This window comes from Chionomys nivalis, chromosome 2 (assembly GCF_950005125.1).
Source record: "Chionomys nivalis chromosome 2, mChiNiv1.1, whole genome shotgun sequence".
Lineage (NCBI taxonomy): Eukaryota > Metazoa > Chordata > Mammalia > Rodentia > Cricetidae > Chionomys > Chionomys nivalis.
This window is the reverse complement of record NC_080087.1, coordinates 123943055-123956092: the sequence shown is the minus strand read 5'-3', so window position 1 is coordinate 123956092 and position 13038 is coordinate 123943055. Positions and strand designations below refer to the sequence as shown.

The 13038-nt window shown below is 41.8% G+C and overlaps 1 protein-coding gene across 1 annotated transcript in view; it reads left to right on the top strand.

Annotated features, from left to right (window-relative positions):
- The window catches only part of Xrcc5 (X-ray repair cross complementing 5), a 102745-nt gene that overhangs the window by 79767 nt on the left and 9940 nt on the right, over positions 1-13038 (top strand). The window contains exons 17-19 of the mRNA XM_057762816.1: positions 8873-8982; positions 11152-11248; positions 11543-11610. Of these exons, the coding sequence (XP_057618799.1) occupies positions 8873-8982; positions 11152-11248; positions 11543-11610 (275 nt within the window). The remainder of the gene's footprint in view (positions 1-8872; positions 8983-11151; positions 11249-11542; positions 11611-13038) is intronic.

Genomic DNA, 13038 nt, shown 5'->3' with positions numbered 1-13038 from the left:
ACACCCAGATATATGTCTCCTAGGTAACCAAGTCTAGTAGAGTTGCAAAGATTAGCCACCAACATAGGGAAATACAGCATTTCTATATTCTGAACTCTAAATATTAAACTTTCTTCATTAACCAATAGAGGAAAAATGTAAATGGGGGGAAAAGGAGATCTGAGGTTTCTTAAGAGAAGGCGCTACATTAACAAAGGACGGTAACAGGAGTTGTAGAGGACTTATGGAGAATATGTTATTCTAAAATATCCAGTACTGATATTCGAGAATGACTCAAATTCTTGATGCATCGTGTAAGTAGGATGCTGCCTCTGCCTCTGGTGTGCACAGAAGCATCCTCAGCTGCTGCCGGCCTGTGTGCAGTCTGACTCATCACTCATTGTGTATCCTCAACTGATACAGGAATTTCAATTTCATTCAATTACCGAGTTTTAATTGGATGCCATTGCCAGATTGGGCTCTTTTTCCAGACTGTTTCCTCTTGGCTACTGTTACTATGGCTACTGGGTTCCTTCTACTTAATCCCTGCAGTAGGTGGTGGCATCAGTATCTACTCAGGTATGAAGCCAGTTACTGCAAAACACTGCCATCCTGCATCCTCCTTCTTCGTATTGCTCATCTGGAATAGGATCAGATCAAGATGGTAAGGCTCTTATTCTTCCATATCTCTTACTTTAGTAAATTTTTCCAACTGCTAGAGTTCTAGGACCTTGGGAACTTGTGGACCCCAACTTTCTCTTCCCTTCCTGCCTCTCACCCCAAACTCAGTACATTCTTTCAGGAGTATGGCATATACAGTACATAAACATATGGTGTATACTTTACATAAATGAGCCAAAGGAATCTCTTCCTTATTTAATGAGAAAGTTTTCCTTTGGTTTCTTTCTTCTGTTAGCATGGCGTGACTTTTTTGCTTCAAATATATTCCTTCATTTTTTTTTCTGAAACTAGAGAAAATGAATCGTTATAGAGAGAAAATGTTCTTTGTTCTGTATCTCACTGCTATTTTTCTTGTATTAACTGATGACCTTTAGGCTTTGTGGGAAATGTTAATGAGCTTTTAATGTTTAATGTATGTTTTTAATGAAAAAAAATTGCAAGATCATAAAATGTGTGGAGTTCATCCACTGGCCATGAAATTTAAAATTTACCACTCGCCCTGGCAAGAGATCTGGTCTTACAACCAAACTGTTTAAGAAGATCTTAGCCATCCAGATTTTTAAATGATATGTTGTTATGATTTTTTACATGTGGTGAGTTTGCCGACAATGACCCACCGGATGTCATTCTTCTCGTCTTTCCTTAGCTCGCACTACCATTTTTATTCTACAGTAGGCTAAGGTTATGAGGCCTTCAGTAGTCTCCTTTTTTGTAGCTACAGAAGTAGGACTCACAGTTAACACAAATAAAAATAGAAATAAAACAAGAGAAATCACATAGTCCTTAGGAATAGACCCTGACCATGAAGACTTTGCATTTACTCTGCTCCTTGTGCCTGGGGTTTTAATTTAACACATCAATGAAAAGACAGCATTTTAAAAGGGAGGAAACACCCAGCAGGACTTGCTTTTATTAGTGCAATTTGTAAGAAATTACTGCATTTAATGAGAAAATCGTTAAGCATGAGAAAATGGGCTGCGATGGAACTTGTGGAGCTTAAATGGTGAGATTTTAATTGAGTTTTTTACTTATTGGAAAGAGATGATGATGATGATGATGACGATGATAATAATAAAATAATCCAGGGCTGCACCTCCTCTCTTGAGGTGCTCAGCATTTTGTGTTCTGCTACCCAGCCAGCATATATAATGTGATGGTGGTGGAGATCCTTGTGTACCTGTTGACCTTTGTTCTCTTTCTACAAGGAGGCCACAGCCCTTGTGCTGACTGAAGGATTATTAGGCCGAGTCCAGCAGAACGGTTTCTCAGGGCAAGCTCCGTCTGCTTACTGATGCTTGAACAGGCGATTTTAAAGGCCATTTTCAGGCTCATAAAGTTTATGCTTTTTGTGGTTCTGTGTCTTTTGATTTTTTTCTCTCCAGTAAGAATATTCGCTAGAGATGATACAGACTCAAAGAGGAATATTAGACCCAGGCGCACAGACATCCAAGGGAAACTTCTTGGAATCTTATATTCAGAAACAAATCAGCCTGTCTTTCGTCCTTTAAAAAGAAATACTTGAAATACCTTCTTTTTGTATTTATCTGGGTCCAGTGGGAAGTTAGTCAGCTGCTCCCGGATCTTGTGTCTGTTTCCACAACCATGTGGTGGTGTGGTGGGTAACTGGCACTGTGTTTCCCCATGCCACACCTGAAGAAAAAGGAAACGTATGGCACTCGCTAAAGGTGTTACAACTGGTAAAAAGAACGGTTTTTACGTGGCTCTATTTTTGTAGAGTAAAACTTTAAAAAAAAGAAAGTCAAATGCCTAGGAAAAGCTTCAGCTCTGCTGATCAGCCTTTTCAGTCCCTTAATTGGGTTTTGTTGTTCCCACCTCTGGGAAAGAAACAGAAAATACTGCAAATGCTGTCTTTATTATTATTTATATATTTATTATTTATATTAAATAATGTCTTGTTAATAGCCAGTTCTCCTGGAAATATCCAGTTCAAAAAAATGAGGTTTTTGTTTGTTTGTTTGTTTGTTTGTTTGTTTTTTGTAAATTCATGATAAGGCACATGGCAGGTGGCCCTTGGATCTGCACCTAATCACTCTAGCCCTGTGTGCACTGGGTGGACAAAGGACAGGAGACTGAGGTGACCCTGCCATCTGCCTGGACATCCCAGTATCTCTGGTCCTTCATGGCTTTGCCTACTATAGGACAGGTCCCAGGCTCTGGTTACCTCATAGTCTCTCTTCTTTTTGTCGCATGGCGCAAGGTGCTGAAGGCTTCTTGCTGATGCTGCATGCTTCCTTACAGCACGTGGTCAGGTGGCCTCATAGCTCCTCATCATAAGATAAACGACTGCTCGTGCTACATTTCCTATGTGAAATGCTTTGAGTGCCTCTTCCCCCGGCTGATGAACTCACAGGCTTTTACCCTCAGCAGCCGATTCCTACCGTAAAGAGAAACAAAAGGGAAGCTGTTTTGCGAACTGATTCATTTTAGCTGCCTGCTTTTAAGCTGACACCACAGATTCCCTTTTATTATCAAGCACATATCCCATCCAACTTTCTGCCTTAAACAGGGTTGGAATTTACATGTGGGTTTAACTGGTGACAGACTCCTTGCCTAGAGATTTATCTGCCAGTGAACATTACTCGTTTTTATTCTGTTAAAAATGAGTGGCCTAACATTATGATTTAAACACTTAAATTTTTATTGTTGCCTTCTAAGTTTTAAAAATTAAGATACAATTGTCATTAGGAACATCAGTCTGTTCTTACCATTTAAAAATCACTTAACTACTGATACCTGCAAAATGAGCAATAAGTAAACTTCCCATGAGGCATTGAAAGCAGTGAGGAGAATTTTATCGGGAGACATCTTGACTGATGCTTGGGTTCAATGAAATCATTCAGGATCCTTCAGCATTTGTTACATGTGATATGTGCCAGGTGAGAGAGTCTGTTGCTTCTTTTTCTCTGTTAGGTAAGAGGAAAACCTGTAGTTACCTTCTTCCATTTGAGTGAACACATCTTCATAGGTCACAGGTAGCAAGATCATGGAAGGGCAGGCTAGGTTATGGCCCCAGGTGTCTTGGCCCTGGTTACCATGCACTGGGGAGGAACAGTCTGTCTTGTGGTACTTGGGGTGATGTCAAATGTTTTCTGTAGATGGAGGGCACGTATTTCAGATAAAACACAGAAAGTCTGTCATTTTCCTCTGATGGAATGAACATCTCTGAGTCTGGGTCTCCTTTGAATGTGACGTGAATGCATGATAATGTTGGGGCTCATTTCACATATGAACAAGATTTTGTGTTATTCTATGTCCTGGCTGATTTTGTGTGTCAATCTGACATAAGCTAGAGTCATCAGCAGGAGGTTCAGTTGAGGAAATGCCTCTATGAGATCCAGCTGCAAGGCATTTTCTCATTTCGTGGGTGATGCCATCCCTAGGCTGGAGGTTCTGGGTTCTACAAGTAGGTTGAGCAAGCCATGGGAAGCAAGCTCGCCCTTGGCCTCTGCATCAGCTCCTGCCTCCAGGGTGCTGTCCTGTTTGAGTTCCTTCCCTGACTGCCTTCAGTGATGAACAGCAGTGCTGAAGTGTAAGTCCTTTGCTCCCCAATTTGCTTTTTGGTCATGGTGTTTCTTTGCAGCTCTCAAGCCCTAACTATGACACTCTATTGAGCCCCTATACAACCTGAATATAGAGCAGATCTCTTGAAGCCTCCCTAAGATAATGAAGGCCCTTCGCCTGCTGTAGTATCCTAAAATGGCTATTTTTTATATTAGCTGTTAATAAGTGTTACTGAATCATTGTCTAATTCCGAACATTTTGGCATGTTACAGTTGAGTCTGTGACTTACTGAGTATGAAGACTGACTGTCTCAGCCCCGTAACTGCTGTAGAAGCAGAGAAAAGCACCTGGTGATCAGCCGTTTCCTTCATACAACAGAGCAGGGGAACCAAAGCACAAACCAACTAGGAAGGAAAGTTTGTTTTTCCCCAGTCATTTTTTGCATCTTTTTAAAAAGATGGCAAGGAAATGGGACATGCCCCAGATGTTTGGAGGGAAGTCTTTTGTTCACATCTCTCCCTAATATTAATATGTAAGGCATTACCAATCACAGTTATGCCCTGGTGTTAAATGATTCACTGTAGTCAGTGAGCCACGAAACAGTGTAGGTAAAGAGGCGGAATTCAGAGTCGGGAGCCAGATGCACCAGACAAAATGCAACTCATTGTGTTCACTGGAGTTGTTGGAAGGTGGTTGTGCTTATTTGTCCAAGCTCCTCAACCTTGCTGGGGAAAGGACAAGGCAGCCAACAGGTGCATAGGAAAGACTGCATCTGCATAGGGTCACATTTTTTTTTTTTTTTCGAGACAGGGTTTCTCTGTTGAGCTTTGGAGCCTGTCCTGGAACTAGCTCTTGTAGACCAGGCTGGCCTCGAACTCAACAGAGATCCGCCTGCCTCTGCCTCCCAAGTGCTGGGATTAAAGCCATGCACCACCACCGCCCAGCTTCATCCTGGCTTTTATGTTCCTTCTTGGCTTCCTCCACCTTTCATTCCTCTGTCTGTCTTTAAATACTGTCGTTCCTAAGGCTTGACCTTGAGCCCTTTCGTCTTCTGCTCTTTCTCAGGAGTCAAGCTTCACCCTCCTCACCTGTACACTCTGGAAACTTCCTCCCTCCAGTGTTTCTCTTCTAATTCTTACTCGCTTTTCTGCCCTTTCTCTTGTTCACTCATGCTGGGCACTTTCCCACCTCTGTTCTTCATACTTAGGGCTATTTGTTCTCTCCCATTCTTCCCCTCACCCTGTGTGTGGTACATCTGTGTACATATGTGTGTATATATATATGGACATATGTGTGTACATACGAACATATATATGAGTGTATATATGTGGACACGTGTGTACATGTGAACATGTGTATGCACACATGTGGGCATGGTGTATACTTTTGTATGTGCATGTGGAAATGTGTGTGTATACATGTGGACATGTGTGTGTATACATGTGGACATGTGTATGTGTGTAGAGGCCAGAGGTCAACTTTGGGTATCTTCTTCGATCACTCTTCACCTTATATTCTGAGATTGTGTCTCTCACTGAGCCTGGAATCCACCAATTTAATTAGGCTAGACTAGCTAACAAAGATACCCGAGGAGCCTCTGTTTACAGGGGTGTTGGGGAGCTGAACTCATGTCCCTATGCTTGTGTGGTAATACTCTCTCTACTAAGATGTCTCCCTGGGCTCTGCTGGAAGAAAGCCAGCTTCTACTTTTTGTTGCTCAGTTAGGAGCCATGTTCATTGATGTTGCCTTATGCAATCACCAAAAATTTGAAAAAATTCAGCCCCATACACATTTTTCTATAAATTAATATGATCTCACACCATTCAAAGTCCTCTTCATATCCACACCCTATTATGATGATGATAATGTGCATGTGTATTGCATTCCCCAGTAGACTGTGCAGTCCTCAAAGGGAAGGAGTTTACCTTCAACTTAATTGAATCCGAAGGAACATAGCATCACATCTTGCACACAATAGTTACACAATAAATATTAAATAGGACAAGCTGATGAAGTTGTTATTAAGTGAAGCAAAGAGAAACAGTTATGTTATAGCTTCCTAAGATTCTTCATTCTCATTTCGGGAAAAAAAATGGGGGACTTGGGATATTTGGGATTAGTGTCCTTGACCTCTGAAGAGCTTTGTTTGTGCCTAGGTTTATAATACTAGGTGAACTTTATATCAAACCGTCTGCAAAAGAAAGCTGTTGTGATCTGTATTAGAAATGCCAGACATTGGGTTATTTTGCCTTTGCATGCTGAAAGGAGAAAATGCTTTTGTTTGCCTTGAGTTTCTTGTAGATGGCTTTTTTTCTGCCCGATAATCAGGTTTGTATTATTTTCCTTTAAAAGACCATTGGAACATGCCGTCTCTCCTTCATTGTACGTGGATATTAATTTACTGCCAGAGGACACATTGGGGGAGATTTTTCAAATTGCATAGGGAAGTGTTTCTTTAATCCTCAAATTTGTCAAATGCTTTATGGTAATGGAGATCATAATCTCTGGGTTGGTAGGAGAGATGGAATGGGTCCTGGGGATACTTTTTCCGGAGAAATTGCTATTTTATTTTTTCCAAATCCTTTTCACATGCTTTAAGGTCCTCAGGAAATGAGTAGATGGCATTGATTTCAGGTCTTTTGTAAGACCCTGAACAATGCTCCGGTCTCTCATTCACAGAGTTAGTGGTCTTGAGCCCTCACAGGTGACTCTTAAAAGCAGTTTGCTTCAATACTTCTCTCTCACATACATTTTCAGCAGGATGTTCAGATGAAGTCACGGTTTTGGGAAATAGCGATCTTAGAATATCTTGGCCTTGCTGCATAAATTGTCATGCAGCCAGGCAGTGTGTAGTTTTCAGGGACGAAGGGCAGTGCACCTTTAGGCCATGATATTCATGGTTCATTGGTTTCTTCAGCTTAGGTCAGGGCATGTTTCTCTTTTCCTCTGCATTTTTCATACTGAAGAATTCCTTTTTTCTTTGTTTGTGAGGCAACTATGAGTTGCAGCTCGCTTTGTAAATGATAATATTATTGATGTCCTCCTGCTTTCTGAGGCATTTATTTGTTGCCTGCTAACAGCTATTGCTTATTAAGTGTCCAGAGCAAGTGCAGTGCTGAGAAGCACGGGGAATATTCAGGTCTAGGAAGGGCATAGACACAGTAATGATTGCTCATTCTAATGACAAATGTGGGCTGCTATTTTCTAATGTGATCTGGGATTGCTAAAAGGTAGGTTATTGCCAGCTTGTTACTTTTCATTGTCTGGTACTGTTTGCGTTACCCTGAGTCTCAGAGTTAGAGAATTGAATGATTAATTTCCTGTGACTATATTAGAAAGTGTAGTTTTGAACTGTCAAAAAAAAAAAAAAAGAAAGAAAGAAAGAAAGAAAGAACAAGGTACGGGAGAATTGTCTGTAATCTGTCAATAATGTTTTAAATAAACGCTGATTGGCCAGGCAGGAAGTATAGGTGGGAAAACCAGACAGGAAGTAGAAATGATGCAATGAGAACAGGAGAATTCTGGGAAGGAGGAAGTTGATTCCTCCCAGTCCTGCGCAGACCACCGAGGAAGCAGGATGTGACCTGCCAGCTGAAAAAGGTACTGAGCCATATGGCAAAAATAGATCAGAAAAATGGGTTAATATAAACTACAAGAGCTAATAAGAAGACTGAGCTAATGGGCCAATCAGCTTTATAACTTATAGAGATCTCTGTGTGATTTTCTTTGGGGCTAAACAGCTGTGGGAACCAGGCAGGACAGAAAACCCCAACAAGCAGGCCCTGTTCATGTTACAAGAACAAGGCCAGACGGTGGTGGCTTATGCTATAATTCCAGCATCCGAGAGGCAGAGGTAGGTGGATCTCTGTGAGTTTGAGGGCAACCTGATCTACAAAGGGAGATCCAGGACAGCCAGAGCAGTTACACAGAGAACCCTGTCTCAAAAAACAAAAAACAAACAAAAAACCCAAGATTTAAAATGAAACAAGCAAAAACACAAAAGAAAATATTCTGCTACAATCTTATGTTTGATACCCTAGAAAGAATACTTAGCTGTAATTCTAAGCCCATTAGAAATTTAATTTTCTTTGTTGACAAATAGCAAATATTAGCAAATTTCTTTTTTCAAAAGATGTATTACTTTTAATTATGTGTCTGAGTATGAGCATGTGAGTGCATTGCCCGCGACAGCCAGAAGAGGGCATCAGCTTCCCTGCTCTAGAGTTACAGACTGTTGTGGGTGTTGAGAATAGAACTCCTGGCCTCTGGAAGAGCAGTACTTAGACTCTTAACTGCTAAGCTATTTCTCTAGGTCTTTACCAAACCTCCCTCCTCTCCTCCCTTCTTTGTTTTTTCGACACAGGGTTTCTTTGTGTAGCCTTGGGTATCCTGGAATTTGCTTTGTAGACCAGGCTGGTCTCAAACTCCCATAAATCCTTCTGCTTTTGCCTCCTGAATGCTGGGACTAAAGATGTGCACCACCATGCCTAGAACCAAAGTTCTTAAATGTAGACTTTTGAGGTGGAATTATTGCATCTTATCCTTCCCTAGAGAAACCTGGCTAATATTCACCCAGATTCTGAGGTTCTTGAACAAAAGAGTTTATCCTTACAGTTACGTGCCAAGAACTGTACTGTGTCCTCAAAAACATCCTTCCCACCTAAGAGAATAAATTGTCTTATATTCTAGCGAGCCTCCAGCTAATAAGTCACATTGAGCAGTTTGTGGATACCAACGAAATACTGTATTTTCTGAAGAGTATGGAGTGCATCAAAGCTTTCCGGGAGGAGGCCGTGCAGGTACTAACTGCGCTCACCAGCTTCTGCCCCAACAGCTGTCAAAGGGCAGAGGCAAGCAGCACCCCCACAAAGAAGCCTGGGTTTCGGAAGCATCATTCTCACTGTAAACAGTATAGTATACAAGAGTAGTAGAAATGGCTAAATTCATTGTAGCTGTCATTATCATCACTCAGGAGAAATGGGGGCAGTTGAGGTGGGGGTGGGGGTGAAGGATTCATCTCTCTGTGTTAGCTTTTGATGGCACTAGTGTCCAGGCATCATGTTCCTACTTAGAGAACTGAGGACAGTCCCATTGTGACCTCTGGTAGCCCTACCATTATGAAGGATAAGCTGCCTCTTTTAGGAAAATTGACAGAAAATATATATTAGTGTGATTGTTGAGAAGGATTTTACAAAGTTAGGAGTAGGTATATGAATGCTAGAAGAAACAACCCTACAAACAGTAATTTCCCAATGTTTAAGGTGGATTTTCTTTGTTTTGTTAGGAACTTTTAGAAAATGGTTATGCTGGGTGGTGGCACACATCTTTAATCCCAACACTTGGGAGGCAGAGGCAGGTGGATCTCTGAGTACAAGACCAGCCTGGTCTATGGAGTAAGTTCCAGGACAGCCAGGGCTACACAGAGAAACTCCGTCTCAAAGAAAAAAAGAAAGGAAATGCTTGTAAACCTCTTGCAGAGAATTTCTGACCTTTAGTCCTCTCGGCAAGAGTGAGCCAAGATTGAAGTAGAAAGTGTCTTGTAAAGCAGACACAGTTGTAGAGGGTTTCTGTGGGTGCTGAGTGAACAAATTAATCCGTGAATGATTTAGGTTCATACAAAGAATGACAAGAGAGTGAGAAAATGTCATCAGGAGATGATCCAAATACCCTTCAGATTAAAAAACATACAAAATGTTGGAAAAGTAGAATCAAGAGAAGACAAAGGATGGCTTGAATAAACAGAGGGAGAATCTGTCTAAATGGGGAGAGGGAAAATGTGTTGCTTTTAAAATCTCCACCCAGGCTTCATGGACCTTGTCATCACAGCTGGGGAAGAATGTCAGCAGTCAGAGAGCTGGGCTCTGGCCGTACCACCTTGAGGGCACCCAGTCATATCCGATCTTGCAAGCTAAGCAGGATCAGGGCCAGTTAGGACTTGGGTGTCTATCTCAGTAACTTAGTGTAGACGTGGCCCATTGTTTTACCTGCATCACCACAACAAAGATGAGAACGAGATGGGAGAGGACCAAAAGAGTCTGGAGATGGATCAGTCCATCTCAACGCAGACCTGCTTTAAGCAGTAAAATAGAGGTTTTTTTCCTTTCTTTTTTTAAATTATTTTTATTTTTGAAACAATGTATTTTACTGGGATTGATATGTAAAATTAGTTTTTAAAAGGAATATGAAATTCACATAAAGAAACAATATCAAGTGGCTCTTTGTTCCTTATGGCCCTCTTCAATTTTCTGATGTGTAATGGCATGTATTTTCCTTTTCCCCCACTTCTTCGTAGTCTCCCTGACTACTGGCATGGTCTCAGGAGTCCATCCTAGCTTAGATCTTATAGTTGTACAGCTGAGGCCAGCCTTGAACTTATTCCCTTGCTTCCATTTCCCCAGTGCTAGGATTATAGGCATATTCCAACAAGCCAAGATGAATGTTTCTTAATTAATGTGTATATATATATATATATATATATATTAGATATGACATACATAAATATTTATAATTGAAATACTGTGATTAAAATTTACTTTAATATTATTGATAGAGCTGTGTGAGATGGGTCACTGCTGGAGTTACGTAGCTCAGCGGTAGAGCACTGGGCCAGCATGCCTGAGGTTCTGTGATCAATCTCTGGTAAACACAAGGAGAAACAAAGATTAGATAAATTGACAATTCTTGAAGTCAGATGATCAGTGTATTGAGCTGCGTGAGCATTCAGTAAAGTGTTGTTTTGTTTGAAAACAAAGTTCTAAGCTGCCAAAATCTATGTGGCTTCAACAGCTCCGTGCCTTCCCAGGATAGCCGTCTCGGGCTCACAAAAGCCAGAGCAGTCTGAGTTGCTGGTTTCTGGTTAGCAACGTGCACTTTATTTCTGATGGGCTCAAGTCTAATGCATTGGTATGGAGCTATGCTTGGCTTTGTGTTTGCCCTGACTTGCCTCTTCTTCTCTTGCCCACCCCCAGTTTTCAGAAGAGCAGCGCTTCAATAGTTTCCTGAAAGACCTTCGAGAGAAAGTAGAAATTAAACAATTAAATCATTTCTGGGAAATTGTTGTTCAGGGTAAGGTGGTGGCGTTTTCTTCAAATATTTATTATATATATACACTTAAATACACACATACACACATACATATATATGTATATATGTTTGTATATGACTTCTTTTTACTTTTCGTTTTCATGTGTGTGGTGTACATGCTATGTGCATATGCTTGTTTGTATGCATGGGACACATGTTGCTTGTGTGAGTGTGTGTGTGTCCATGCATGCACATATGCACACACAAGTGCACATGCACGGGGAAGCCCGTGGTTGATGATAAAATCGTCTCGATTGTTCTTTACCTTACTTTTAGATGGAGTTACTTTGATCACCAAGGATGAAAGCCCTGGAAGCTCTGTCACAGCTGAGGAGGCCACAGAGGTATGGTGAGCTAATTCCCTCCCTGCTCTAGATGAGTTCCACCACGAGGAAGCTACTGACACAGCTCACCTGTTCCTTATCAGCCACGCCCTGCCTCAACTGCAGCGTTCTTAGAAGAGACATTCTGTCCATTCATTTTTCCCGTGGTTATGGTTCTAGAGTCCACCTGTAGTCCAGCTTCAGTAGCCGCAGAACTGTTGAACTCCAGTGCTTCCTGCTTAGCCTAGAGCCTAGAGAAGCCTGCCAAGTGCCCTCTCTCCCCACCTTGAATTGTTTAAATTTGTGTGTGTGTGTGTGTGTGTGTGTGTGTGTGTTGGGGTGGGGCGCATGCTGTGGCACATGGCGCATGTGCAGATGTTAGGACAGCTGCAGGTCTCAGTCCTCTCCTACCACCATGTGGGTTATCAGGCTCGATGGCAGCACACCTGCCCGCTGAGCCGTCTAGCTGCACCTTCCCCATCTCTTTTTAAAAGTACTGGTTAAGCAGCAAGGACGGGGGATGTAGCTTAGGGGTAGAATAATTGGCTAAAATAACATGCATGCAGTACTGAGTTTGTCCTCCAGCACTAAAGACAAGAAGAAAGATAGGAACCACTCCAAAGATTTTGCTGGTTTGAGACAGGTCTCAGGAGTGTCTGTTTGAGGTTTTAAATCTGTTTTTGTGAACGTAATGTCGAGCCGGTAGAGAAACATTCCTAATCTAGCTCTGGGAATAGCCAGGTGTTTTCAGTGAAAGACCCCCATGTGTACAGAACCCACGAGCTTTTGATTGGCACTTCTGTTAGGCTAAGGCCTCCTTGTTTGATGTATTGAATATTAAATCTGACTCTACTGTCAGTCAAATATATGTAGCTATTTAGTTCAGTAATTCTTCTTTGTATCTCAAGGTTGTAATGAAATTTTTATGAAATTAAATTGAATAGCTCGGAGCACATAGTTTATAACCTCCTGCTTCAGCCGCAGTCCCCGGCTGACCCAGTCCCACCAGCTCATTACCTGGCAGCTGGCCGCTGACTCGGCTGCTCTGTGCTAGTCACAGACGGGGGCAGTGACAGCACCTTGACCTCTAGGGGCTCAGCTGGTCATTTCTGGGGGCACAGGGCTGTGATGGAGACTGGGCATAACCACGGGTGGTAACGAAGACCTCAGACAGAGTTCTGGTAAGGGAATGGCAGGGACAAGTCTGGGAACAGATTGTTTGTCTACCTGCAGGCAGAGTGGAAAGTGCCATGAAAATTCAACCAGAAAAGACGTGAGGCAGGAACCGAGTATTATGAGGGAGAGGAGTTAGCCAGCAAGAATCAAGAATTTTTACGAAGTATTTTGATTTGCAGAGTTTTTTTCTTGATTATTTTTTATTTGATTTATTTTTTTGAGACAGGGTCTATAGCCTAGACTGGCTTTGATTTCCTGGGTAGCTAAGAAAGA